The sequence below is a fragment of the Pelmatolapia mariae genome, linkage group LG13 (assembly GCF_036321145.2).
Source record: "Pelmatolapia mariae isolate MD_Pm_ZW linkage group LG13, Pm_UMD_F_2, whole genome shotgun sequence".
NCBI lineage: Eukaryota > Metazoa > Chordata > Actinopteri > Cichliformes > Cichlidae > Pelmatolapia > Pelmatolapia mariae.
In genome coordinates, this window is record NC_086238.1 from 21,733,813 (window position 1) to 21,760,177 (window position 26,365).

Genomic DNA, 26,365 nt, shown 5'->3' on the forward strand with positions numbered 1-26,365 from the left:
GTCCCGTTTTTGAGCACACATTGTTTCCTGAATGCACCACTCACTCCGCGACTCTTACTGGATTAGAAGGTTATGGTCTAGGGCAGCAGTCCCCAACCCCTGGGCCACGGACAGTGTTGGGAAGGTTACTTTTAAAATGTATTCCATTACAGATTACAGAATACATGCCCCAAAATGTATTCTGTAACGTATTCCGTTACGTTACTCAACGAGAGTAACGTATTCTGAATACTTTGGATTACTTATATTATCATGCTTTTTACAACTACGTGAATGTACTATTGCTGTATGATTTATTACTATTACTGAAGGTCCACGGCTCCGAAGCGTAGTAAAGGGACCTCTGGCTAATACGTCGGGTTCCATGTCGGGCTCGTAGCCGAAAAATAGCTTTACTTTGTTGTGTGGGTCAACTTTGCTTGCGAGAGACAGAGAGAGGCGCTGAAAGGCTGCTCCAACGGAACTTATTGTTTTCGGAGGAAAACACGAACACAGTGTACAGTCGAGTCTTAATAGCTTACTTACAGCTGGGCTCGTCAGGCACTCTTCTTGGCTGCAGTGGTTATTATTATATTTACATGCTTCCAGCTCCCGTTTTTGCTCGGTGACAGCTCGTACTTTTCCACTATCCTTTTTTTCCCTCTTCTTGCTCACAGACACATAACGTGTATGGTAGTCCATTCTCCCTGCAACACGGACTACACTGCCCATGAGGCTACATTCTTTAGAGCTATGCCTGTAGCATTCTGCCTATTAGCTTAGCACAACAACAACAACAACAACAAAAAGGCGCTCTCTCACCCAGGAAACACACAGTCACAGAGAGAGAGAGAGCGTCGCCCTGTAACCATGGCAACCGTAACGCTGCCGCCTGGAACAACAGAACAAACAAACCCAAACAGTCCTGACCCGCCACAATATGAAACAGGAAAGTACCGCAGTGTAATCCATTTATTTCACCAAAGTAACTGTATTCTAAATACCACCTTTTAAAACGGTAACTGTAACGGAATACAGTTACTCATATTTTGTATTTTAAATACGTAACGGCGGTACATGTATTCCGTTACTCCCCAACACTGGCCACGGACCGGTACCAGTCCATGAGTCGTTTGGTACCGGGCAGCAAGAATTGAGGCTGGGGTGTGAAGTTCATGGTCTTCAGGTTTTTTTTTTAAATCAGTTTTTAGCATTATTTTTTAATCGGTTTTATAATTAACTCGGTTTCTCTGGGTCTTTTCCTGTGTGTTATGAATAAATCTTCTTTTTTTGGTACTTGTACTGGTTTTATTTTGTTGCATTTATCCGTGACACCTTAAAGGCTGGTCCATGAAAATATTGTCGGACATAAACCAGTGTGTGGCGCAAAAAAGGTTGGAGACCGCTGGTCTAGGATTAAGAGCTCCAGTTCCATTTCCAGTTACGTCATAATAGATTTCAAGACTCTCCTACAGCCACAGCAGCGGACCTTTGAGGTTCTCAGATAGAAGTAATTTATTAACCAAGAACTCGGGACAAATAATAAATTATTAGTATTCTGTTTCCCAAGTGTGTTTCTTATGGACAACAAAGCCAACATTTTGGACAGCAGCTGGTCTCTGTAGTCATTGTTGTTAACATAAAGCAGGTCTCCACCTGCTGCCGGTTCTGCTTAGAGCAGTTCTGTTGCTCACAGTGGATCTCAAGAACAGAACCAAAGCCATAAAGTTGCAGGCTATGATGCTGGAGTTGAAGTTGATTCATCTGCAGTACGAGAGACTCGCTGTAGCTGAAAGTTACTGAGGACTGCAATGACCTGGCCAGTGAGCTAATAGCAAGAAAAACACGATAGGAATGACTGGAGTCAGCTGGTTAACGAAGACTAACTGTTCAAAGTCAGAGTGAGAGGGATCAGCCATATTGAATAGGTGTAAGTTATGTCCAAAGGCTCTGCCTGAGGGTTGTAGCACCAAGTTGTTAGCAGCAGATTTGGACTTTGTAGGCTGTGGAGTGAGACTGAGTGTGTTGGGCTCTGTGTCAGCTGCATTATTCTCCTGGGGAAACTGCAGAGACCATAGAGGGGAGTCATGAGGGGAGTGGGGTTGGGGGCGCTTCTTCTGCAGCAGTAAGTGTGTGATATATGTCGATGATGACAGCAATGATCAGAGAAATCAGCTTAATAAGAAGTTCCATGTGCCCACGTTGGACTTTCTGACCATGATCATGCAATGGTGGTTGTTAGGGATGAGCACACAGAAGTACTGCGTTGTTGACATTTACGCATACACTAGGAAATGAGAAGAAGAATCTTTGATCAAATTAATCAAAGATGGTCCAGTGAAGGACGATGCATTATAGCAACAAGAAGGTCTCAGAGGGCGGACACCTCCACCAAGGCAGCTCTGGGTATTTACTTTTAAAGAAAGAGTACTGTATTTTCTTTTTAAAAGTGCTTTAAGAAATTTGCAGGTGTAAGACTTTTTGTCAGTTTTTGGCCAATGAATCATTGAGCTGACCTTTAAGGAACTTGATGTATGTAAGCTGAATTTTATTGACTCCAGGTAAGAGTATTTTAAAACGATAATCAGCGCCATTGTGAGGATGCCTGGGTCGTTGACCCAGGGTTTTGAGTTTATTATATTATTTATCGTTTCTAGTCTTTGGTTTCTTTGTTAGAGTTCTGTCTTATGGTTTATGTCTCTGTGTAATCCTTAGTTGCTATATCCCCGTGTCCAGTCAGTGTCTGTGTCTGCCCTGGTCCCACGTCTCTGTTCCCTCTGTTGCAGTGCCTGCGTGTGAGTCTGTGTCTTTAGTTCAGTCTGTGTTAGGTTTCCTGTTTTATTTTGAAGGTCCATGTCTGATGTTAATGTATCTGGTTTTGCTTCCCCTTGTCTCGTTAGGCCTGATTTGCCCCAGCTGTGTTTCCCTCCTGTTACCCATTCCCTGATTGCTCCCTCTGTGTATTTAAGCCCTGTGTTTCAGTTTGTCAGTGTCGTGATCTACTCTTATCTACCCTCACTCATGCTGTGTGTTTTGTTTTCCTGCCTGTGTTAATGTTTGTACTTTGAGAGTTAGTTACTTTGAGTTCACGTTTTGTTTCCGTGAGTCTGCACTTTGGGTCCTATTCCTGCCTGCACACAGCCGTTCCATAACAGCCATGATAAATAATTATATGAACCTTAGTTCAAATGTATATAAGTTCACATATCTTCTTCCACCAAAATGTAAAACCTACACAGTTGTGTGATATCAAAACACACCTTTTAAGATTTTGAATCCAACTTTCAAACAGGTTAAATTACAATTTATATTATTTGTATTTTTGTGAGAGTCTGGCAGATGAATATGTCTGTTGAGCAGGACTGTGTTCATTGTTCAGTTGTACTTTAAACATTTTGTTAGTCATTCAGTCTCCATCTGCAAAGGTGTGTGCTGAGATATTATCTGTTCACTCAAAGTGTTTGCTGAGACATTAAAAGCGTGTTGCCTCCTGAAACATAAGATATTACAAGGGTATGCTAAGTATATACACTCTCTTTAAAAGTGTGTACAAACTCTGTATTGTTAACCATCTGTAGCTTCCTCCCACTAGCCTACAGGACGATCAGTAACACAGGCTTGTAGAAAGCTTTGAGCTGGAACTGGAAAACAAATAAGCATGGCAAATGAGTCGAATCAGTTAGGGAGCATTAACATGCCAGCCCTGATATTGGGATATTTGGCTTCCAGTCACTGTATGATTACGGCCTAATGATTATATACTTTGTTATACAGTGCTGTGTCAGCTTGGCTGCCATTCAGGAGGCTGATATCTGTGTCAGTGGTGCAGAGTAGCATTTGGAGAGATTACTGTTTGGGCCTTTGACTGAATGATGATGTGTGTAACACCATAATTTGAGCCTTGTGTGGAAGCCAGTAGCGTATCCTTTGGGTAGCAAACTCACGCAGCTGGTCAGGCGAACGCTTTAAACAAGTGAAAAGCAGGAAAGCGGTCTTATTCTGCAGCATTTCTCACATTGTTTAGTGGATTAAGGTCTTTACCTGCTAGTTGGTCACTGGGTATATTTAATGCTTTTCTCATATCTGTTATTGTTACTGGTATTATATTTTTATCCTTTCACATTTTTTGGCACCAGCTGGTAGTTGTTCCTGGAGAAACAAAGCTGGTTGTCGCTAAGTTACTGACAAACTGAAGAAAACTTAAAAACGTGATGATTCTCAGCCAGCTTTTTAAAAATTTTGTTATCTTTTTTTATGTTGCTTAATGCCTCTGTGTGTTGTGTGTCACAGCCACTGCTGCAGCTCCAACTGCTGACCGTGATAAGTTGGCCGAACTACAATAACTAAAATCCCGTTGTTTTTGTTTCTGATCATGAGTACGCACCTGTCGTTTCGACCCCATGCAGCATCCTAGCCTCACATCTCTCAATTTAGATGTCTAAAAATATCTGGGAGCGCTGTAAGACGTGCTTTCGTGTGATAAAACCAATCAGTGGCTGCGTGGATGGACGGTATCTGCTGCAAAGAATTTCACATGAGCTCTCCCTGCTTTTCTAAGCTGTCAAATATTTCTCTGCTAATAGTAAAACTGAAACTGTATTACTGTTTGGATAATTAACCATGTGGTTGGTTTTAAATGGACACCTGCATCACGACAGGTCGCAATAATCACCTGATTTTAAACTGTGTTGACTGTGGAATTGTGCCTGCAATTAATATTAACATTCAGCTTGGGTCGCAGCCATATCGTGTTTTAGGTTTGCTTGTGTGTGTTTGTGTGTTTTTGTGTCTGTGTGGCAGAAGCTGGTTTTCATGACTCGTAGCTATTGGATGGATTTTTCTTTTCAATAATTAATGAGGAGGAAAGCAAACACATCCCTCTGCTGAATAAGGACAGTTTGTGTGTGATCAGGTGTTTGTTCTGGGTTGTACTGTGTTTCCTCGTGTTTACTGCTGGAACTGGTGCTGGGCCAGTTTACTGGGCCAGACTGCCACAAAGGGATTTGATTAAGACTGTTGTAGACAAGACTGGGACATACTGGTTTGGACTGGGCTGAAGTGGACACTTTAAAGATGAGTCAAACCACACTGATTAGCCCAACCCCAACCAATTGGATTGGTCTCCGGTGGACTGTATTGAGCCTGACTGGTGGTAAACTGGTGGTTAATTCAGCTAGGCCATGAAATCAAGCTCAGTCACAATCAGCAAATACTGTTCTACACTTATATTTGGCATATAGGGGGTGCTGTTTTAAGCTGCTTTATCCTGCTTTTCTTCTGCAAGCCACTTTGCAACCCACCTCCACCCTTTTTTCTTTTACATTTTTTGCTCTGTTGTGTGCCGGGTAAACAGAGCTGTCCAGCCAACTATAAAGTACTAGAGATGGAAGACTCCTCCTTACATCTATCTATCTATAGAGTTGCTGCCAGAACTGTGCATGAACAGTGTGCTCAGACAGGATTGAACCAGATTAGTCTTGGTTTTATTCAGTCAAGTCATTTTCCCCCAGTTTCCCTTCCTATTTAACATTCCCATGCCTCAAGAAGCAGCTCACATTCTCAGATTTTCCATGTTGTGGTGCTTCCAAAACATCTCACTTCATTTCATTTCTGTGGTAGTTTGTTTGTTTGAGCGGTTTAGGCTGAAGAAGGTTGGAAGCAAAGCATTTTTCTTACAGGTTTGGTTTGGCTCACAATTGCTATGGTGAAGGAGAAAGTTAAACTAAATATTTAGCAGGCCGTTCTTTGTGCGTGTGTGTGTTTTTCCCCCCTCCAGTCATTGCTTTGACTGCATTCCCCCTGATTTTATGAAGACAGATTTTATTTTGTTGCACAAATGGCTCCATTTTAGTCCCCCTGCTAGACCTGTCCACTATAATTAGCTGCTTTGGCTTTCTGCAGCTAATGCGTTTGTGTGCTCATGTTTTGGACAAAAGAGAAAATGGAAAAAATGGGATATACAATAAGAGCCTGTCCTGATTGAGCCTTTTTAAAGGTTTGTAGAGGTTTGTAGAAAAATATGGAGGACATTTTTTTTAGTTTTTCAGTTCTTATATAAACATTTGTAATTACTAGTTCCATATTCAATATTCATTCGTATTCATATTGAGCGATGATGAGTCATGAAAACCAAGCACAACCAGATCCACTGGGAAAGACAAGGAAACTCTGAAAGCTCTGAAAATAACTTTCATATGCCATGAAATAGTCTGAGTCCGATTTATCTGGTCAAACCTTTCTTTTCAAGGTCAACATCCATCTTTTAGCTCCATCTCATGTAAATATTATCGTCTACGTCCTCAATGCTGTGTCTGCTTCTGGTTTGGTGTTACCAGACAGCTGACGGAGTGTGCATGTGTTTCTTTTCATTCAGTCTCATTAAGTAAATGACTGAATCACATCTGATGTCGCACATCACCCCAGTTTTCCTCTTGGAGATTTTAGGGTGTGCTCATACAGATCATAGGGCGGTAAATGAGTTGTGTTGACTGCTGACTCATTGTGAAAGACTACTACCTGTTTTGACAGTCTGACCATATATGGAGTCCACCTGAAATACTGGGCATGGGTCTCATTGTGACCTAGACACCTATCAGTTGCATGAAGTTCAAGACATCTCCATTAATGGACCATGGAGCTTGCATTGATTTGTAAAGTGTCATCCTGAAGGTCAGAACAATTTCCCATCTTCACTAAATGTTTATCGGTACTTTCAAATTATTGTTGCAGATACAAGTCAGTACAGCAAGGGGCTTTCTGTGTCAACTGCTAACCAACTCAGCAACCAAAAATGTATAGGAGCCAGGGACATTGTCTTCCATTATTATCAGTGTCACATGATTCATTGACACCATTAGTCCTCAGCTTTATGAAGGTGCAAGTTTACAGTCATCCACACTAAAGGGTGGATCAACATCTGGGTAAAATTCACAGCCATACTTAATCTACTTCCACGCTCGGTGTAGATGCGAAATAGTCAGGGAAATGTTTCCGCTTGAATGTCGGTCCTTTGTGTTTCCTCAAAGCTCGCAGCTATATCAGGGGAGAACCAAGGCGAGCTTGCACCAACAACCTTCTTGCTGTGAGGCAACAGTGCTGACCTGAGCACCGCCATGCTGCTGACATAGCACGCAGATTCAGAATGAAACTTGCAGATCATGCATGAAATGCTTTTCATTTAACTCAAAGGAAACGGTAAAGTCTTCAAGTAGCAAAACCCTCCCTGTCATTATTATGTTATGTTTTGTTCTGTCGGTGGATTGTGACTACTGCTTACCAAGTTGGGCTTCAGAGTTGCTCAGATCACATGGTCATGATGACACGGCTCTTGTGACTCAGGTCCTTTATATGTGCCTGTTTTCTACCACATCCAGCACAGGAAACAACTATTCACACGCCATCACGTGGGTATCCTGGACCAGTTTTATTGTGTAATTATTGTTGTTCACTTCATCTGTTCACCTTAAGTTTTGGCTTGTGTGTAAAACACACAGTTCAACTGTGATACCACCTCAGCATCAGTACAGTTGTAGATGGTGTGCTGTAGTACAGTTATAAACATGCAATAACCTTGTAGATCCATATATTTATGACGACTACACATATAAAACAATTTTTTACAATAAAACTCTGAAAAGAGCTCAGGGCCCCCTGGTGGGTTAACATGGCGTTAACATGGCCATGATCAGATATTCAGTGACCCTGACTTTGTCATTAACTTTGATCATGACAAGAAAAATCACACTGATGATAAAAGTTGATTTCTCATTGAGTTGTATTCTGCTTGCATCATATTCATTTCTAACAGAGGCGCATTTAAGTTGTTAGTTCTTCTCTGGGGTTTGTAAGAAGTCATCCGGTGAAACTATGAAAGGCCAGGCAGAAGAATCAGGCAGTGGAAAAACAAACAGAGTAGTCAGAGACTTAATCACAACATATCTGCTGGAATGCGCCAACCTGCACACTTATGATATATTGCCGAGGATGTCTGGCAGTTTGGCTTACAGTGCGCACACACACATCATGATCATGCAGGTTTCTGGAGCTGTGATTTGCTGCAAGACTACTTACAGAGTTTGAGATAACAACTGAGCTCTGTTTTGTTGCTCAAATGCAATTTTTATGCATGTGTGTGAATGTGCTTTGTGTCGACTTCTTTTTTGTGGGAGGGGAGCAGGGGGGTCAACACATGTTCATCTGTTTTCCCCCAAATATGTCTTTTTTGTGTGTTTGTGCCGAGCAGAATGTGGACAAAGGACTGGGTGTCTGGAGAAGGTGCCGGGGAGGGGAGAAGGGGACGATGGGTGATGGGTGGGGGACTGGACGAAAGGATGATGGGTGGGAGTCTGCAGGGGACGGCTGGCTGGCTGGCTGACTGGCTGGCTGTGTTTATAGATGTGAGTTTGTGAGGGCAAAGGTGGGTGTGTGTGGGTGTGTGTATACATCTGCATATCTGTCTGCATGTGTCTAAGAACATGCAGACTCATCTGCCGGTGAACCCGTGCGCGTGTGTACACTGCCTGTCTGTTTGGAGGCTTGTGTGCAAGTGTGTGTGTGTGTGTGTATGTTTCTGTGTGTGTGTTCTTTTGTTTTGCTCTGGGTTGCTGGGTGATGGGACCAGCTGGGAGGGCTGAAGCCATTCACTTCCCTTCTGCTACCCTGAAGGCAGCCAGCAGGGAGGGAGGGATGGAGAGAGATGGTGAGGTTTGGGGGGGTGGAGGGGTGGGGTGGGGGGTGGGGGTTGTGAGGGGGGGGAAAAGAAAAAGAGGAGAGAACCGTAGAGTATGTGGATGCAGGATCTCTGCATGAGATTTAAAAGGAGCAAACGCAATCAGGCGAAACAGAAAGAGGCTCGCGGCAATAGTGGAGAGGCGAGGAAGTTTTGAACCAGCTCAGGATGAATGAAGAGATTCATGAAGGAAAGTTGGGGGGGAGAGACGGAGGGAGGGAAAGTGTGTCAAGCTGAATCGTGATAGAGCAGTGGAGCTGACTCAGCCAGTCTGGTCTGGTGTAGGAGGGCAGCAGTAAGGAAAGAAGTAATAGATTACTGAGGATGGATTACTATAACCACAATTCTGATGCACTTTTTTTTCTTGTCGATACAGCAAACATTTTCATATTGCCAGATTATTCCAGTAAACCGATTAATAAATGATCCCTGGAGAGATTTGGGAAATTTGGACTTTCAGAAAACAGCACTAATCGGAGTGAACAGTACAAGAATCCACCTTTTGTCTCCCTAAACGCCATCAGTCCACTTGGTTGTAAGAGACGAAACTCATATTCTGACACCTCGAGCTCACCCTGTGACTTTCTGTTTTGTTCTCTGTCAGTGTGATCACACAGGTGTCACGGAAATGAGTGTACAGTGGTGATTTTAAGATGCTTCCGTTGGCTCGGTGAGGGTTTTCACCGGGCTTGCAACTGCAATGCTGTGTGACCAAAAACAAAATAAGACAGTATTGTACAAGTGTACAAAAGTGTACAAGTCTTCCTTCTCTCACCCCAACCGGTCGCAGCAGATGGCCGCCCCTCCCTGAGCCTGGTTCTGTCGGAGGTTTCTTCCTGTTAAAAGGGAGTTTTTCCTTCCCACTGTCACCAAAGTGCTTGCTCATAGGGGGTCATATGATTGTTGGGTTTTTCTCTGTATGTGTTATTGTAGGGTCTACCTTACAATATAAAGCGCCTTGAGGCGACTGTTGTTGTGACTTGGTGCTATATAAATAAAATTGAATTGAATTGAAGTGAAAGACTTTGTTATAACATCTAAATATGACGGCATTTTTGCTGGTGGAAGTGTATCGTGTGAGCTGAAAACCAAAGAAGCACATTTTAATCAAAGCGGTGTGAGGGGTGGTTCTGTTAAGGAGATGTGAAAGTGTGGGATTTTTTTTTTCATAACCATGGCCGTCCATCACATTCATGTGGGAATATTAGCAGAAGGAACTCTGTTACATCTGACACAAATGTCCACTTGGTTCAAGGATGGACTGACTAGAATCTGATGGCAAAGTCATTGTGGCTTTTTACAAATACATATGTTTGCCTCTATCGTCAGGCTAAGCAGAAGAAGTGATGATGTCTTATTTTCAAAAATGTCTGATTCAGTGTGTTATAGGAATGTTCTGCAAAAACACGTTTCTGGCTGTTATTTAATGCGATAACCCAGGAACACCCAGGAATACTGAACTGGTAACATCTTGATGTTGTGGATGTGACTTTTGTCCTTCAGCTTTCACTTCAAAGTTTTCATGTGAGTTCAGGCAGACATGGAAGTAAACTGACACTTGTCTGGATGACAGTGGCAAACAAGTGTAAGGCAGAAATTTCTTTTTTTTTTTTAAATGTCTTAGCACTGAACGAGTCACTGGCAACTCATCTAGGATTAGAGGTAGGGTTAGGCTAATCTCCATCTGTCTTTTAAATAATTTTGTCTCTTTGGAACACCCAAATGGAAAATCCTTTAACAGAGGGATGTCAGAGGGAGCTCATTTTACCTCATGAATCAAATACGGCCCACTTTGATCTTAGCCGAGCCGGACCAGTGAAACTCCTCTTTCTGTCAGTGTAAAGAAGTTTAACTGCACATTTAATCCTGGAGGTATCTCAATGTAGGAAAAAGACTTTTTTTTACACATTAAAGAAATGCTGAAGTAGTTACTGAAAGAAACCTGTCAGCATGACTCACTGGTCTTAAATTGTAAGAAATAAATGTCTAAATGCAGCTCACAGCAAGGACTTTCCTGTAATCACAAAGCAGAATTTTTTTGTTAAATAAAATAGATGATCCACATAAAATGCGATACTTTACTGTTACTGTTTTACATATTATTCTGTAGTACAGCATTTTTGTTGTATATTTATATAGTGAAAACACATGATTTTTTTTTGTAATTTAAATGTTTGTCTATTACTTAATTGCTGTTATATGAATGGCTGTGGGGGAAGTCTTTGTTAACTAGGTGTAAAATTTGTGAAAATACAGTTAAAAAGTTCAAAATTGATGCCCTCCTTCTCATTTTCCAAAGTTGTCCAGTGGGCCTGATTGGAGTCTTTGCAGGACCAATTCTGGCTCCCTAGGCCTTATGTTTCACCCCTGTTTTGACAGAAAAGGTTGTCAAAACGTGCCCATTTTTGCATGTGGCAAAAACTAAACCCTAACCCCCAGGCAAGTCCCACGGCGATTTGATGGGTGTTAAGCGGTAAATTTATCACCGTTGTTTTGCCTGTTATTTTTGTACATTGTTCCGAGTGCATCCTGGTTTTTCAAAAGCTACACCAGAGAGGAAGAATATCTCTCTGTGGATCTCGTGACTGGAAGGAATAGGGGCGCATAAAATGAAGCTGCTTGGTAGCAGAAAATCGGGAGAAAAAGAAAGATGGATAACCAGCTAGGCCGTATAGCTACTAGCTGCTAGTCTCTAAAGCTGCTTCCTTGTGTGCCCTGACTTGTGTGTCAGCTCGCTTTCTCTCGAAGATTAATGACCTTCCTGTTTTCAGCTACAATATCCCCCCACAGAGTTTTCAGTGCAGTTTGCTTTGACTTGAAGTGCATTTAAAAAAAAAAGAAAAAAGGAAAGGAAAGAAAAGAAAAGAAAAGAAAGAAAATGCTGCAGAATTTACTGTTGGAGGCAAAGCGTCAAAGATATGCATGTGGGAGGAATTCACTCACACATGAAATGACACTGCAGTGAGTTGGTAAAAGCAATAACACTCAAGTTTTTACTATTACTACTCCACCTCTTTTTACTATGACTAACACGTTTACTGCTATGACTGCCATCACTTTCAGTATTTCTCACATCAGCTGCTATTTTCTGTACTTAGAACTTTGTTCAGACTAGTCATGCTAGAGCTAACCCCTGACTGAATTCAGTGTTTTCAGTTGGTGGACAGAGGTTTCTGTGTCCTAACTACTAATGGTAAGCTTTTCTGTTGGAATGTGTGACACTCACACACTCACTGGTTTGCTATGGATGGGTATACACACACATACACATTAAAGGGTTCGGGAAACTCCTCATTAAACACATAACTGAGTACGGTCTAAGATACATCTAAAATAGTTGTTTTAGCCTCAAATAATGGCTTTATTTTCCTTTCAACTTTGGTTTAAGTCCATTATCATATATAATTTTGGTAATCTGCCTCTTGCCTGTTTTTGGCATTCGTACTCTGATTTGTTAATCCGTTATAGAACACGGGCAGTGAAGTCAGGGACTTGAGAGAGAAAAACAATTCATGTCAGAAGTTATGAAACAAGGAAAACAGAGAAAAGTTCCCAAATGAAAGAGAAACAGAGCAAGAACGAGAGAGAGAGGGAGAGAGAACAACAACTTCTTTCCTGTAAGTCACCTGACACTGGAGGCGTTACAGCAGTCGTGAATAAACATACCTCCCTCCCTCCCTTTCTTTCTCTTTGTCTCTGTTTTTCTGTTTGGCTCTCTCACCCATGCTCAAGTCAAGTCACAAGCCCTCTCTTTGCAAGATGAAAAGTTTTGTGCAGAGCAACCTAACTTTTTTCTATTTATAGAGCTGTGTCTCGAAATTCTTCAGTCACTGGACAGAAAATAAAAAAGCGGTGTTATTTTGTTTGGGGAAAATGGCAACTCGGAAATGGCTCAGTAGAGCTTTTATTTAAAGATCATACTTTGCGTTTTGTGTTTTGAAAAAGTCAAAAAAATGTGTCTGTTTTACAAGAAATGGTCACCTTGCTCTTGGATCTCAGCCTCGAGCTTATCCTCTCAATGAAACACAATTTTGAAGAAAAAAAAAGCCTCAAAACACTTTAAGATCTGAATTTTTTTTTTTTTTTTTTAAAGAAAAAGAAGTAAAAAAGCAGAAATCGTTTCCTGAAACTGAGGTACTGCAGTTTTTACCAATGTGGCTTTTTTCTGCTGTGGATTAACGCTGACAGTACTGCGTTCTGTAGGCTGGTTAGATATTTACAGCAGTAATTGAGTCTAATTTAAGTAATTTAAGTCAACTGTAATAAACCATTATAATAAAAATTAATTTTTACAATTTTTGGAATAACAGTGGAGCTTTATGGCACAGAGGTAAGAGATATATTAGACATGCCTATTAGCAGGAAACGTTTGATTGTTTTGGTGATGGAAATATGACGATAAGAAATATATTAAATATAGTCTGGTTGACCCTTCTATCACAACGCTCATAAAAACTGGAGGATTATCTTGATTTGCCAATAAAAATACCAATTTCCAGCCAAAACATGGTATACAGTATAGAGAGTGCATACAGTAATAGAACATGACTAACTTGACTTTTAAGAATGGCAATATGAAGAGAAGGAAGAAATCAGACCGTTATGAGCAGATGTTTGCATTCACAGCAGCCTGAGGTGTGCGGATTTGATCTCACTGCATGACTAATGGGCGGGATGTGAAACCATCCGGTTGAAATAGCCTGAATTATCCAATCACAGCTGAATGAGAACGAATGTAAAAGTATAATGTGAAGAGTAACTTCTTCTAGATGGTGTCTCTGTTGCTCTAAATACTGTATATAAAAGATGGATGAATCCATTGTGACTGTCACACTCTGCTGTCTGTGTTTTGGTCACTGCCGTGTTGAATTTTGGAGCAGGAGTGAAACGCTACGTCCAGATGAACAGAATCAACTTCTTGGGATTTCCTTAACTGGACCCGATCAAAATAGCTGCTTACTATCAGTGTTGGGCAAGTTACTTTGAAAAAGTAATTAATTATAGTTACTAGTTACTTCTTCAAAAAAGTAACTGAGTTAGTAACTGAGTTACAATATTCTAAAAGTAATTAATTACTTGAAAAGTAACTATTGCGTTACTTAAAAAAAAATGTTTATAATTGACCATTTTTTACTACTTTTGATTTTCCCTCCACATTTTACCTTTAAAAACTATTTACTTTGCCTTGTTTGGTATCATCCTTTTCAGCACAACCTCACGTGTCTGAATTTACAGTTATGTTTTCATTTTGACATACTGTATTAACACAATTGAACTAAAATCAGACAGAAAACATAAAATCCGAGTAGAAAAGTTATATTTTTTACTGTAACAACCACAAACATGTTTAATGAATCATATTTCATAACTTTAAATGCAATTGCCAACTTTAAAATCCTATGCACAAGTTTTGCAAACAACAAAGTTATTTGCAGCCATTTACCTTTTACCTTTTTTTAAATAACCATTTCAAACTATTTACATAACAATCAGCTGTTCTTCAATAAGATGCCACACAAATTATTTGTGCCGCTCCAAAAAAAAAATTTCTGTCCACTATAAAGGAGAACATCACAGCCTGATACCTGCAGGTCTGACAGCAGCAGGTGTATCACTCCTCCTGTTTTCTACCTGGAGACAGCAGTCGCCTCATTGTTCTGACACACAACACAAAACTATCCACAACACTACACACTTACTACACAAGAAAACACATTAACTACACACCCCAAACATGCTAAATGTCACAAATCTCTCACATCTCAAAACTCGCTCTCTCTCTTTTTCTGCTCTCTCTCTCTCTCTCTCTCTCTCTCACTCGTCGTCACTCCTAAAACTTCCCCCTCTTCCTAAACAACCAAATGTCATGTTGCCATATCATTTTTGATTGGTCGACATGGTGCATTTTTCCACCAACACGAACGGGCTGTTTTTTGTTTGCTCATAAGCAGAGAGTGCTTGCTAGCGCTGTCCTTAGACAGTAAACGTGACGAAACTATTGAGGAAAAAACGCCGCGTATATATTGTTTATCATGACTCTGGTTTTACGTGGCCTATCAACATAATTTATAAACTGGTATATATCACCTTGTTGCTTTGTCATCTTAAAGTGGTCGTTTGATTGGGTTACCATGACTACTTTATTCTTCGTCAGTCAAACAGCAGCACTCATGCGATTGTTTTGCCCCCTTAGCTCCAGGTATTGTGCCAAAAAGTGATCGTCTGCCAGAAAGTGATTGCCGCCGTCGGGAGCGCGCACAGCTGCTTAAAGCTGTAGCGCCCAGATTACTTACAGCTACTTCCGTGCAACTGATATAGGATGCGGTAAGCTGAACACAGCTTCAACTGTCTGTTTGTTGAAAAATAGTAACGCGACTGTGCCGCATTTTCTTGTTAGTAACGGTAACGGCGTTGTAACGATAGGAATAGTAATTAGTTAGATTACTCGTTACTGAAAAAAGTAACGCCGTTAGTAACGCCGTTAGCAACGCCGTTATTCCCATCACTGCTTACTAGTATCCACCCATTCATGTACACACATTGGCAGAAACTCAGGGATCAGTATCTTGTCCTTAGATACTCTGATATGCATGATGGAGTAGCCACCGAATCAATCCATGAGTTTTGTAGTTTGTTTTTTTAATAATAGAATTTAACCCACAAGAATGAAGCATAAACTTATTGAATGAGACGTTCTACACAGAACAATTCCAGCAAAATGCTCTAAGTCAGCGGTCCCCAAACTTTTTTGTGCCACGGACCAGTTTAATGTCAGACAATATTTTCACAGACCGGCCATTAAGGTGTCACGGATAAATACAACAAAATAAAATAATTCGACCAAGACAAAAACTGTGGTATTTTGTAAATATAATAATAAACACGAATTAACTGTGTAATTCTGTAACTTTATTAGCAGCGTCCTCCTGAAATGCGGCAACAACATTGAGAGTAACGTCCTCCTCTCTGCCCCTTAATGCTCTCTGGTCGCTATGGTAACATGTAAATATTTCTTTCAAAATAAGACACACAAATACAACACGGGAAAAGACCCAGGGAAACCGAGTTTACGATAAAAACCCTGAAAACCATAAATTTCACACCTGAGACTCTCACGGCCTGGTACCAAATGACTCACTGACCGGTCCGTGGGGACCGCTGCTCTAAGTGACTTCTAAGTTCAGTGACTTTAATTAGTTACCACACAGCGATCAGCTATAGTTTCTTTTATTGCGACACCTGTCAAATCACCATTGATGTGAGTGAGGAAACTGTCCATTCAGACCAAATGGAGAAACTGAACCATCTCCTCTGGACTCCTTGTTGCCATCCTGATGCTGGTGGAAGGCCAGAAATCAGCCCTAGCTGGTTAGTTCTCCTGTTCGTCCTTTGCAGAGCTGAGAACTTTACCCATCATTGAGTGTACTTTCATCCACTACCTGTTTAACTGCATTTTCAGAATGAACACCTTAATGAGTCACTATCCAGTCTCAAGGTATAAAGTGGTAATACTCAACGCTTGCTGGTTAGCTTCAATAGCCTTCTCATAATCGTTTACACAACATCATAGCTGTTAAGTCTTCACTTTCTCCTGATAATTTTTGTTAATTTCATTTGAATTTTTGAATTTTTCTTTTTTTTTTTTTTTAAATTATTATTAAATGTTCTTACATATTTTAGCTCATCTTTATTTAAGCCTACGTAGTCTATTTTCATGAATGAAACTGATTTGGACTGCTTGGCCAACAGTGTAGCTATAAAACCTGACATCTCAGCCTTTGTACTAAAACCAGTGGCAGCTGTGGTTTCTGAGTTACAGTATCTCAAGGTAATTAATCCCGTAATCGTGAAATAAACTGTTTGCCCGGGATCACCGCTTAATTGTCCAATTTAGTTTAGATAACAAACTTTATCCTAAGGATAAAGGGAAGAGCTCTTTAATGAAAGCAGCTTGTAAAGGTCATGGTGTACAGAAGCTTGTTGTCCCAAGATAAGCACACATTTATCATATTTAGACAACAGTTTTTTATTATGTAGCAACAGCGCAGTAATTCAAGTGCAGTCAAGTCATAGGCTTAAAAAGACTGAAAAGCCCCATTTGTCATCTCTGTGGATACGTAATGATATAATTGGGTCATGTCAACCATGAGATTGCAGTTTCAAGTCATGTGAGAGGCCTAAAGATTTGTGTTCTCTTTTGATGTGAGGGTTGCTTTGTGATTGAAGAACAGTAGGATGCAGTGCAACAAGTCCTAAAAGCCTGCTCACACTCATGTATTTTTTTTTCTGCTGCACTCTTACAGCAGTACGGACTGGCTCCTAACTTTTCTACTCTGAGATTCAACATTGACACATTTTATTAATGCTCTTCTGACTATACCATTAATTGTAGATCTCATTAATGCTCATTTGGCTCGTGACAGCCTCCGTATAACATCGGCAGACATACGCTGCCATTGACTGTCACAGCAGGGTTCACAAATCACCAGCATTATAAGAAAAACCATCAGGGAGTTTAAGCACCATGACTGCATTTTGGAAGCATATTCAACTAAAATGGAAGCACTGTAGGAGGCCGAGTCGCCTTGCTTACTTGTACTTCCCCTTTTGAAGTGCATGAGTCAAGGCACTTAACAAGTGTTTGAAGTCTCAATGTAATGAGAAGAAAAAAGATGATGAAGTGTGTGTGTGTGAGAGAGAGAGGGAGGAACAGGCTCTGTCCACCTTTGTGTGGGCAGTTATATCAGTTTAGACTGTATAGCACAAAATTGTGCCACTAACTGTGGATATATCACATCAGGGATAAAGGATTTTGTGTGTATGCATGTGACCGAGGTAACAGCTGTGTCTGGGCCAAAGAGGGGGCAATGGTGGACTCTGATAAAGAGACGGGGCAAAGAGACAATGAGAGAGAAGAGGAGGAGGTAGAGACAAAGAGGGAGAATGGGAAAGAAAGCAGATGGGTGTTTTTTGGTGTGGAGCCCTTCCCCTCCCTGCTCCCCCCACCCCAATGTTTTCTCCATGTTGGGCCTGTGTGCCACACCCATGTCTAATAGTGTTAATAATATTCTCTTCACACACCCTCCCCAAATCTGTCAGCACACACGGATGTTTCTGCTGGTTTTACTCTTCTTCATTTTAAGACGTAAACTTAAAGGGGAGAAGAGTAACCAAAGATGATCAGCGGTGTAGTTTCCACTTGTGATAGAACGTAAACATTCTGTTACACAATCCCTTTACAGTAAATCACAATTACTTTGACATTAGATTAAGGTCCACTTGTGTGGGATGACAGAATAATAATCCTTTACGATAACAAACAATGGGGACAAAGTATTTTAGCACTGTAATGTAGTTCACCACAAACCATTTGCTTGTTCGATTAAGGGGCAATGGTACTGGTCTTTATATGAATTATATTTCATAGAAGATGTAATAATTACCATATAACTACGTCTGGTTCATGCACTGGCTATTAAAGTTGTCATTGACCTGTGAAGGGCGAACCCAATGCAGAAGTGTCTTGAACCTACATTCTTTTTAATGACCAGCAGGGGGCGAATACCGTGGTTGCAAAAAACCCGCAGGTTTTGTAGAAGTCTCTGAGAAAACAGTCCTTTGCTCTCTTGCTATATGATCCCAGTAAAAAATGTCCTTTAAATGTTCAAGTCTAATAAATTTTGATGGTCATTTTATTATAACAACACAAAAAAAATTGTTATCTAATTTGGTAACGACTTAGTGTATCAATCACAAGATTTGCGTTTATAGTCAGATCACTCTCATCTCCTCTTGACTTCTAGTTTCAAAAAGTAAAGAGGGCAATGGTGGAAACACTCAGCTCAAGGCTTCACAGCAAAACGTAACAAACCAATGGTTGACCTCACAGTGCCCATCTCCATCTTTTATATACAGCCTATTAGTGACGACAGATGACGCACTCAAAAACTATATCATTGTTGTATTAATTATTAAGTCGCTAAATGAAAAAAGCACTGAGGATTTAGTATTTATTCATTTGTTTATTGAAGACCAATTAAAAATAACTCAAAATGACAGTTCATTTGTAACCATCCAGCTGAATTCCATTCACAAGAATCGAAATTCTTATCCTTATTATCCTGATTCTTTTTCACCCACTCTGGAAGCTGACCCAAATATCAGTTGGCTGATAGTGACAGCGACTGATCGCATTTGTCTTTATGCAGGAAAACTTGTGTATAGAATATAATGCATTCAGAGGGTAATTTTAGAAACACAAATGCACAAATCTGACTGTTTCCACATTTGTAGCTGTGGCACATTCAGTAGAGCATCAGTTAAAGGTGGGAAGACAGGTGTTGTCTTCACAGTCTTCACTAGTTTGTGATGTACATTGGTGGAAATTGCTGGAGCCTATCCCAGCTTAAATAGGGTGAAAGGTGGGCTACATGCTGGATAGGTTGGCAGTCCATTACAGGGTTAACACAGAGAGACAAACAACCAAACACTCTTACAATTTGATATATCAATATCAGAATTTTCCACCCCCTTAAAATAAGCAAATGAAGTATCAGATGGACTCTTGTAGTAGTAACAGCAATTGTAGCAGTAATAACTGGAAATGTACAGTAGGCTGTTGTTGTAATGGTTGTAGTAATACAAGTAGCAGAGGTGTTAAAGTGTTCAGCAGGCACAGCAATGGATTACTAAACTCAAGACTGCTTGCCATGCAGGACCGCATTTACTTCAGTGAATAAGTCACCAGCAGATGGTTCGAAGTTGCTGTGATACTTCCTGTATTACTAAGAAAAATACACAACTGAGGACATAATCAATACATTGTTCACGTCAACGGCACTTATGAGTAACAGACACACGAGTGTGAATCAACTGTTGTGCTCGGTGGCATTTTTCAGCTCATGTGTCTGCATGAATTTAGAGAGCCTGATGATATGAAAATGCACCTCGTGTTGTCCTGCTGAGTATAAATGGAACATGATGTTCGTGATCTAATTTTGGTGACTGCCATAATCCCTTGTGTTACCACCCAAAGGTGCAACACAGTGATGGATGAAAGCGCGGTGATGGATGGATGCAGCTTCATGCGCTGGGTGTTGAGTTGGACCAGTGAACTCACCGTGAGTCAGGTTCACAGTTATAGTGGCACACACACACACACACACACACACGCACACAACCTGATATGTGATGAGTAAGTTATCTAGTTCCTGGTCTGACATGAGAACCTCGGAAAAAATGAAATAATTGAATGGCAGGAAAATATGTAGACTCGGAGAGACAAAAACAGAGGCACAGGAAGAAAATTAAGGTTAAGGCATCAGCAAAAAGTTTTACTCAGTGAGGGAAATAAAAGAGCAAAGGAGAAATAAATAGATAAATGGAGGGAGGGAGGGATATTGTGGGTGCAGCTCTCTCCAGTTGGTGTTGCTATGGCCCTGCCCTCCCTGCTCACTGAGCCATTTCCTGTTTTTGACCTGAAATCTTTATTTAGAGCCATCCCTCCTCGCTGCTCTGCATTCATGAGTCAACTCAGAGTCCAGAGAGATGAACGCGCTACTAAAATCAGATCTCCATTCACCACAGAAACTACGTATGCACCCTGGCTAACCCACTGGTTATCTGTACAGCAGCCGGGGCTTGATTCGGGTCTGTTTGCATAATTAAGAAACAATAGGATACATCCTTGTTGCCAAAAATAACCATTTCTCTGTCTGATCTGTTGTTTCCACAAGTTCTTCAGTGCTGAATCATTGAACAAGTTCGTTTAAATAATACTGTACTTTTTATGTCTCTCAGCCCTTATCTAAGCATGAATTTAGACCCTGTTATGCCAGAATTATAAATGAAGCAAGTGGAACATTACATGGTGGAATCAATGGAAGTTGTGTAAAAAGTCGCAGAAGCAAAAGCATTTGATTGTGTATTGAACTGTGATGTCTTTGGAGTTGTGAGAGAAAAGAGACCGCAAACCCTTGGAGTGTTGTTTGTCATTCACTCTTATGTCCTATAATCTGGTATACAGAAGAGAAAGAACTAGAAAGTTGATAGAAGTGAAATTTTAGAATTTGTGTCATGAAATTTTCATTGAATATCTGCTAATTACAAGCCAGAGCTTGTTATTGAGTGAAGAGATGTACGAGCCTGAGAAGAAAACGACACAGTGATGTAAGCCGCACAAGACAGAGCTCAGGGAGCTTCTAGCAAATGAAGACTGTAAAGAAAAGACGAACATAGCTGCGGTGGCATCACAAATTGGTTTAAAGTCTTGATGTGCCATTTTAGGTATCAGATTCTTGTTGCTTTCTTTTTCTTTTTTTCAAACTAAACATAACCAAATTTGGAAAACAGTGTGGAGCTGTTAGTATCAGCTGATACTATCATTGGCTGGCTAGCTTCGTTGGATGAGGGAGTAATTCAGTGTATAAGTGCAATTGCTTTTGCCAGTGTTAGCTGCTGTTAGCCTCTGTTAGCTGCAGTTAGTGATACATTTCTTAAAGTGGATCTAGCATTGTTGGACTCGGACATGTATATAGCAAATAAACTCTTATACGATGCAAAAATGTTATCAAACAAAACTGCAGTTTTGAATATTAGCTTGCATAATGTTTAGCCAGCTTGTTGTCAACTGTCTAGAGACAGATGGGTCTCATGTCTAGTCTGCAGGTGGCGTTGCCTCTTTCGTTTGTGTTTTTGCATCTTTGGTAACGGGGACGCCATCTCAGATGATAAAACATATCTGTTTTATTTGCCTGAACGGTATGCGAGCACCTAAGAGATCTCATCTCCTCTGCCTTTGGCATAATACGTGTATACATGTAGTAGCCACGTACATAATATGCGATTAGCAGAACAGCGATGTCCACTGCTATCAAGATAGTTTTACTAGATTATTTCTAGGTTTATGACAATTAATCAGTTTGCTGGAAAACATTGTTACAGACTCATCACTGAATACTTGTCAGTACAATATTCTTTTATTATTATTATTATTATTATTAAATAACCAAAAAATAACTTGATTGCCATTTTTTTATTTCTCAGTTAGACTAACCTGTTTCATATAACATGTGGTTTAAAAAAAAAATCATTAAAAAAAACCTGATAGCCAAAATGCCGAGCATAAACTTACGGGACGGGACTTTACTAAACAATGAGTGACACTGTAATTTGTGTCCACCTATATTTACAGCCTCTTTGCTGCTTGTTATAATTGACCTGTAGCATAGCTTACATTGTCATCACCAAAGTTTCTAAACCAAATATCTTGAAAAGATGCACAGGTGACTTTTATTGTGTACTTCCTGGTGTGAGCAGTGTACCTTAAAGGTCTAATTCCTGTTTTTGCCACCTTTAAAACCTCAGAAACTGACAGTTGGTATCTGGAAACACTGAGGTCCAGTAGATGGAAATACAACAAGTTGATTAAAGGCTGCCCTAGGAACATGCCGCCTGTCTTAAAAAAAAAGTGTTATGAGGCTATATTAGGGCACAACTGGGCAGCGTGCAACAGAGGGCATCGGGGCCACAAACGGTCTGTGTGCCCATTTTGTGCCTCAGGATGCGCCGGTGAACTGGTGTTTTTGTCTGCACGGAGCAGACTGCCGGGTTTTGTTTGAGTTTACCGGACATCACCCTGCCATCTGCTGCAGAGTAGGATGGATGTCAGTAACCAGCCAAAAGGCACCGGCCGTGCACTCTTCATTTCCGTCACCACTGACTACTGTTGTATTAATCAAGGAATAAATGAATGAATTTCATCTTTTTAATGCATTCGACAATATGAAATAGCGAAAAAAATCTGAAACGAGTATAAAATTGCTTATATATAAGAAGCCTTGACAATGCATCAATTTCGTTTCTAATGTTATTAATGTTTAATTAACTAGTCTTACACTGAGTGGGAGAGAGAAGGCACAGCGTTAAGACATTGTGTGTGTGTGTGAGAGAGCGAGTGAGTGTGTGGGTGGAAGGGTGGGCGGGGCAAAGTTGACGACGCTGCCTTTCGGGGCAGCTGTTCGGTTTCAGCTTCTCTTGTGGCGTTCAAGTGTTCCTCGTAAATATATGAAACATGACAAAAATGGATTCTAGCATAACGGTAATTATGCAGTTGTTAAATTAAAGTGGCATCGGGAGTGTAACTGATGCTCAATGGAAAGCCACTTCCAGAAACTCAATTCCATCTAACAAGGAAAGAAAGCGTATTTGTTAAGGGCTGTATATTCTTACTACACATTTTGTCGATCCGTCAAAGTGAAACTTTTAAAAAGAAAATATATCAGCCCTCTTAAGTATCCGATAGTAGATTTTGATGTGTGCCACATAACCCTAACAAACTCGTTTTTTTTCGGCAAATGACACTAAAGTGCGGGACATTAGCGCACGTGCTTTTCACCTCGCGAGCGGGTCCGGCAGCTCTTGAAGGCAGCAGCGTTCCTGTAAGCGGAGGCAGTTTTCTCCTCCTATCAGCGCCATTGTGTGACAGAGTCTCCGGGAGCTCGGACGGACTGGTTTTCTGTAGGCGACGGGACTGTTTAAATACCCTCCATGTTACTCTCTAAACACCCGGCGGACCTGGATGCGGTAAGACGTCGTTTCTCACATTTTAAAAAGCAAAGCAAAAAACACGCCGAACAAGTATGTTAAATTTCGGCGTGACTGTGTAATTTATTGGTAATGAATAATAGAAACGGTGACGGCTAGTGTTTCAGGGCTGCTGCGGGGTAGCTGAGTCTTGTTGAAAAAAGTTTCACTATTAATATTTGCAATTACCAGTTCCCTCTGTACTTCCACGGACCGTCGTTCTCTCTGTTATACAAACTCAGTCCAGCTGACAGAGTCGAGCCAGCAGCCGCCACTTCTGAGTTGGTCTGTCCGATAAACTTTTCAGTCCTCAAAATACACTGAAGGCTTTAACTGAAGAAAAACGTGAAATAAATAAACAGGTTATCTTTGACTACTGTTTATCTACAGTTAATTTGAACATTTGGCTGTAAAAAATGACACAAGTCGGTGTCAACACACTTACGTTTAAATGGCAATCAAACAAACATGTAAAGTCAACTTAGTAGAAGTGAGTTGACAACAACAAGACATAAAAGTCAGGTTTGATGTTTGAGTATATTTCAATGGTATTTATTTTATAATGTGTTTATATATATACACACACGCCACTCTTCCACTTCCTCGTAATCCCGTCGTACAAAAAATGGCTGCAGTTCGGCAACGTTCAGCAGAGGGCGCTGAGGAGAGCTACTTGAATAAATTATTTAAATAAAATAATTAATTACACTGGCTTCTTAACGAAAAGGACGCATTTTAATTTGGACAAAAAGACACTTAAGTCCTTTTGGCTTTCCTAATAGGAAGCTACTAGCATTCTTCTATTCCATGCTGATTGATCCATTAAAGGATTTATGAAATGATAAACAATGGCTAGACATGTAGAACTGTAAAGAAATTGACCTATGTCTAAGCAGCAGCTGGTTGTGGTTGCTGGTTCGTGTCTTAAGTGAAAATCGTAGAGTGGCTCTTGGTACTGTGACATGTCTTAACACTCCCAGAAACGCTTTTTGGTGAAATCAAAACCTGGAAACAAAACAAAGTTTCAGCTCCATAGGGCTCCCACTCATTCTGGACTATCTTGTGAGCCCCCCGCTACGATATCCTGCTATTGGCTACCTTTGTGAGACGTAGTGTTGGACACCAGTGAAGCAGTGAACTGTGTTTCTTAAACCTAAGTAAGTGTAGCTGTTGTGGTAAAGTTGAGGGGCCTCTAACTTTCGTAACAAGCACCACAACACATACGAGAACTCCCCTAATGACAGCAGCTCCTGACTTTTTGGTTGTGACCTGCAAGCTGTGCATCAGCCATGTCAGAGGTACTTACTTTGCGCTCACGAGTACCCACAACATAGACTTAGCATCAGACCACAGACAGTCAGCAGATGTGCTGCAGAGTTATACAACTGTAAATGAGCAGAAAACCACACAGGGGGAGAGAGGAAAGCCTAGTTTTTACTGAATGGGGAAGTCCTCAGGAGGTCCCCAAATGCCAGGTAGGGTCTAGAGTCCATTTAATATTTCCAAATTGTACTATTTGGTTTACTGGAGCATTTCCAGTTGCGGAAAAAACAATCCTGATTTTATTTTTGCACCCAGGCAGCTCGTTCAGCTCATGCTGCCATCTCCAGAACAAATGCATCAGCATCGAGCTGGGAGGAAAACATTAAAGCTCAGAGAGCCTGGATGTTGCAGAAGACATGACAGCTGCAGGCTTTTATTTTGAATCTGTAAGACCTGATAATAACAGAGTTTGATGCATGAGGGGTGGTTAATGTAGGTGAGCTGTATACCTTTAGCATGTGTGAGCGGTGCAGTTGCAAGGCTTGGTTTGTGCTGATGAGGATTATATTCAAGTAATACGGGTGCTGTCTGCAGTTGAAACGATGACACTCGCAGTACTGAAGCTGGTGCTGCTGTAACAAGGTGGGCACTGTGGTAAAAAGGCAGATTCTTGCCATGATGTGGCGCGTGCTGCAGTAATAAGGCACATACTGCAGTAATAAGGTGGGTACTACTTCACACCCGATGACCAGACATGTCAACGCTGTAGATTTCTGCAGCTTCAGAGGCTTTGTCACTGGAAGTGTCAAGCTGTTTTCTCCCTCGGTGGCTCAGCGGAGAGAGTGGAGCGCTCAACAGCATGTAGACATGTCTGCTGACCTAAATCTGCTCTCTTCTTCTGCCATTTATTTATAGACTTAAGTGTGCGTCTGTGTGTGTGTGTGTGTGTGTGTGTGTGTGTGTGTGTGTGTGTGTGTGAGAGAGAGAGAGAGAGAGAGACAGAGAGAGTCAGTTTGTGCGTGAATATAAAAAATGACCAGAAATTTGAGAAACACGCTCACTTTTTGTGCTTGTTCATTCTGTGCTACTGCATAGTTCTTTAGGAAGTGGAAAATGGTGAACTGTCCCTTTAACAGAAGTGAGCAACGTTATGATGTTATATAAAAAAGGCACCTGACATGGCTGTCTTTTATGATTGACATAGGGTCCAGTGTACTGACTGGGGGGCCCTGAGTGGCAAAGCCCCTCTGAAATGCGTCATATCAGTTCAGCTATGTGCAGAAATTAGGGAAGGAAACAAGGAGGCTGGATCCCTTTTTTTCTGGGAAAAACTGTGAATGCATGGGTTTTTTTTTTATTAATATAAAAAGTTTTGGCACCTGTTGAAGAAGTTTTGGTTTCCCATAAAAAGGAAAATCACCTGGATTGAGACACAAAACATGCTTTAAACGCTCCTGTGGATGTAAGCTTTAATATATTCTTAGTTGCTAGTTACACCTACATTAATAACAAGGTTTTATGTGCTACCTGTTCTATTTTTCGCACCTCATATTATAATCTAATCCAAACTTCAACTAAATACGACCAGCTACGTGTGTCTAATAAACAGGCTACTGAATATAGCTTTATCATGAGTCCAGGGGGGAAAAAGGGCTTTAAAGAAAGTGACTCTGTTGCTTTGTCCCTGAACTTTGGACTTCTTTTTCACTGTTCTTTTTCCTTAACACTGCGAGTAATGTTGGTGATCCGAACTAGAGCATGTGAAAAATCTCCTAAGTAACTTTAGACTTTTCAAACACTGTTAATGTGTGA

General features: G+C 40.8%; 1 protein-coding gene across 2 annotated transcripts in view; it reads left to right on the plus strand.

Moving 5' to 3' along the window:
• The window catches only part of sertad2b (SERTA domain containing 2b), a 43,797-nt gene that overhangs the window by 6,261 nt on the left and 11,171 nt on the right, over nucleotides 1-26,365 (plus strand). The window contains exon 1 of one of the 2 annotated variants that reach the window (XM_063491762.1): nucleotides 23,187-23,290. The exons of the other annotated variant lie outside the window; for it this stretch is intronic. Within the exon in view, the coding sequence (XP_063347832.1) occupies nucleotides 23,286-23,290 (5 nt within the window). The 5' untranslated portion in view covers nucleotides 23,187-23,285. Of the gene's footprint in view, nucleotides 1-23,186; nucleotides 23,291-26,365 lie in introns of those variants that run through there. 2 annotated transcript variants of the gene reach the window in all.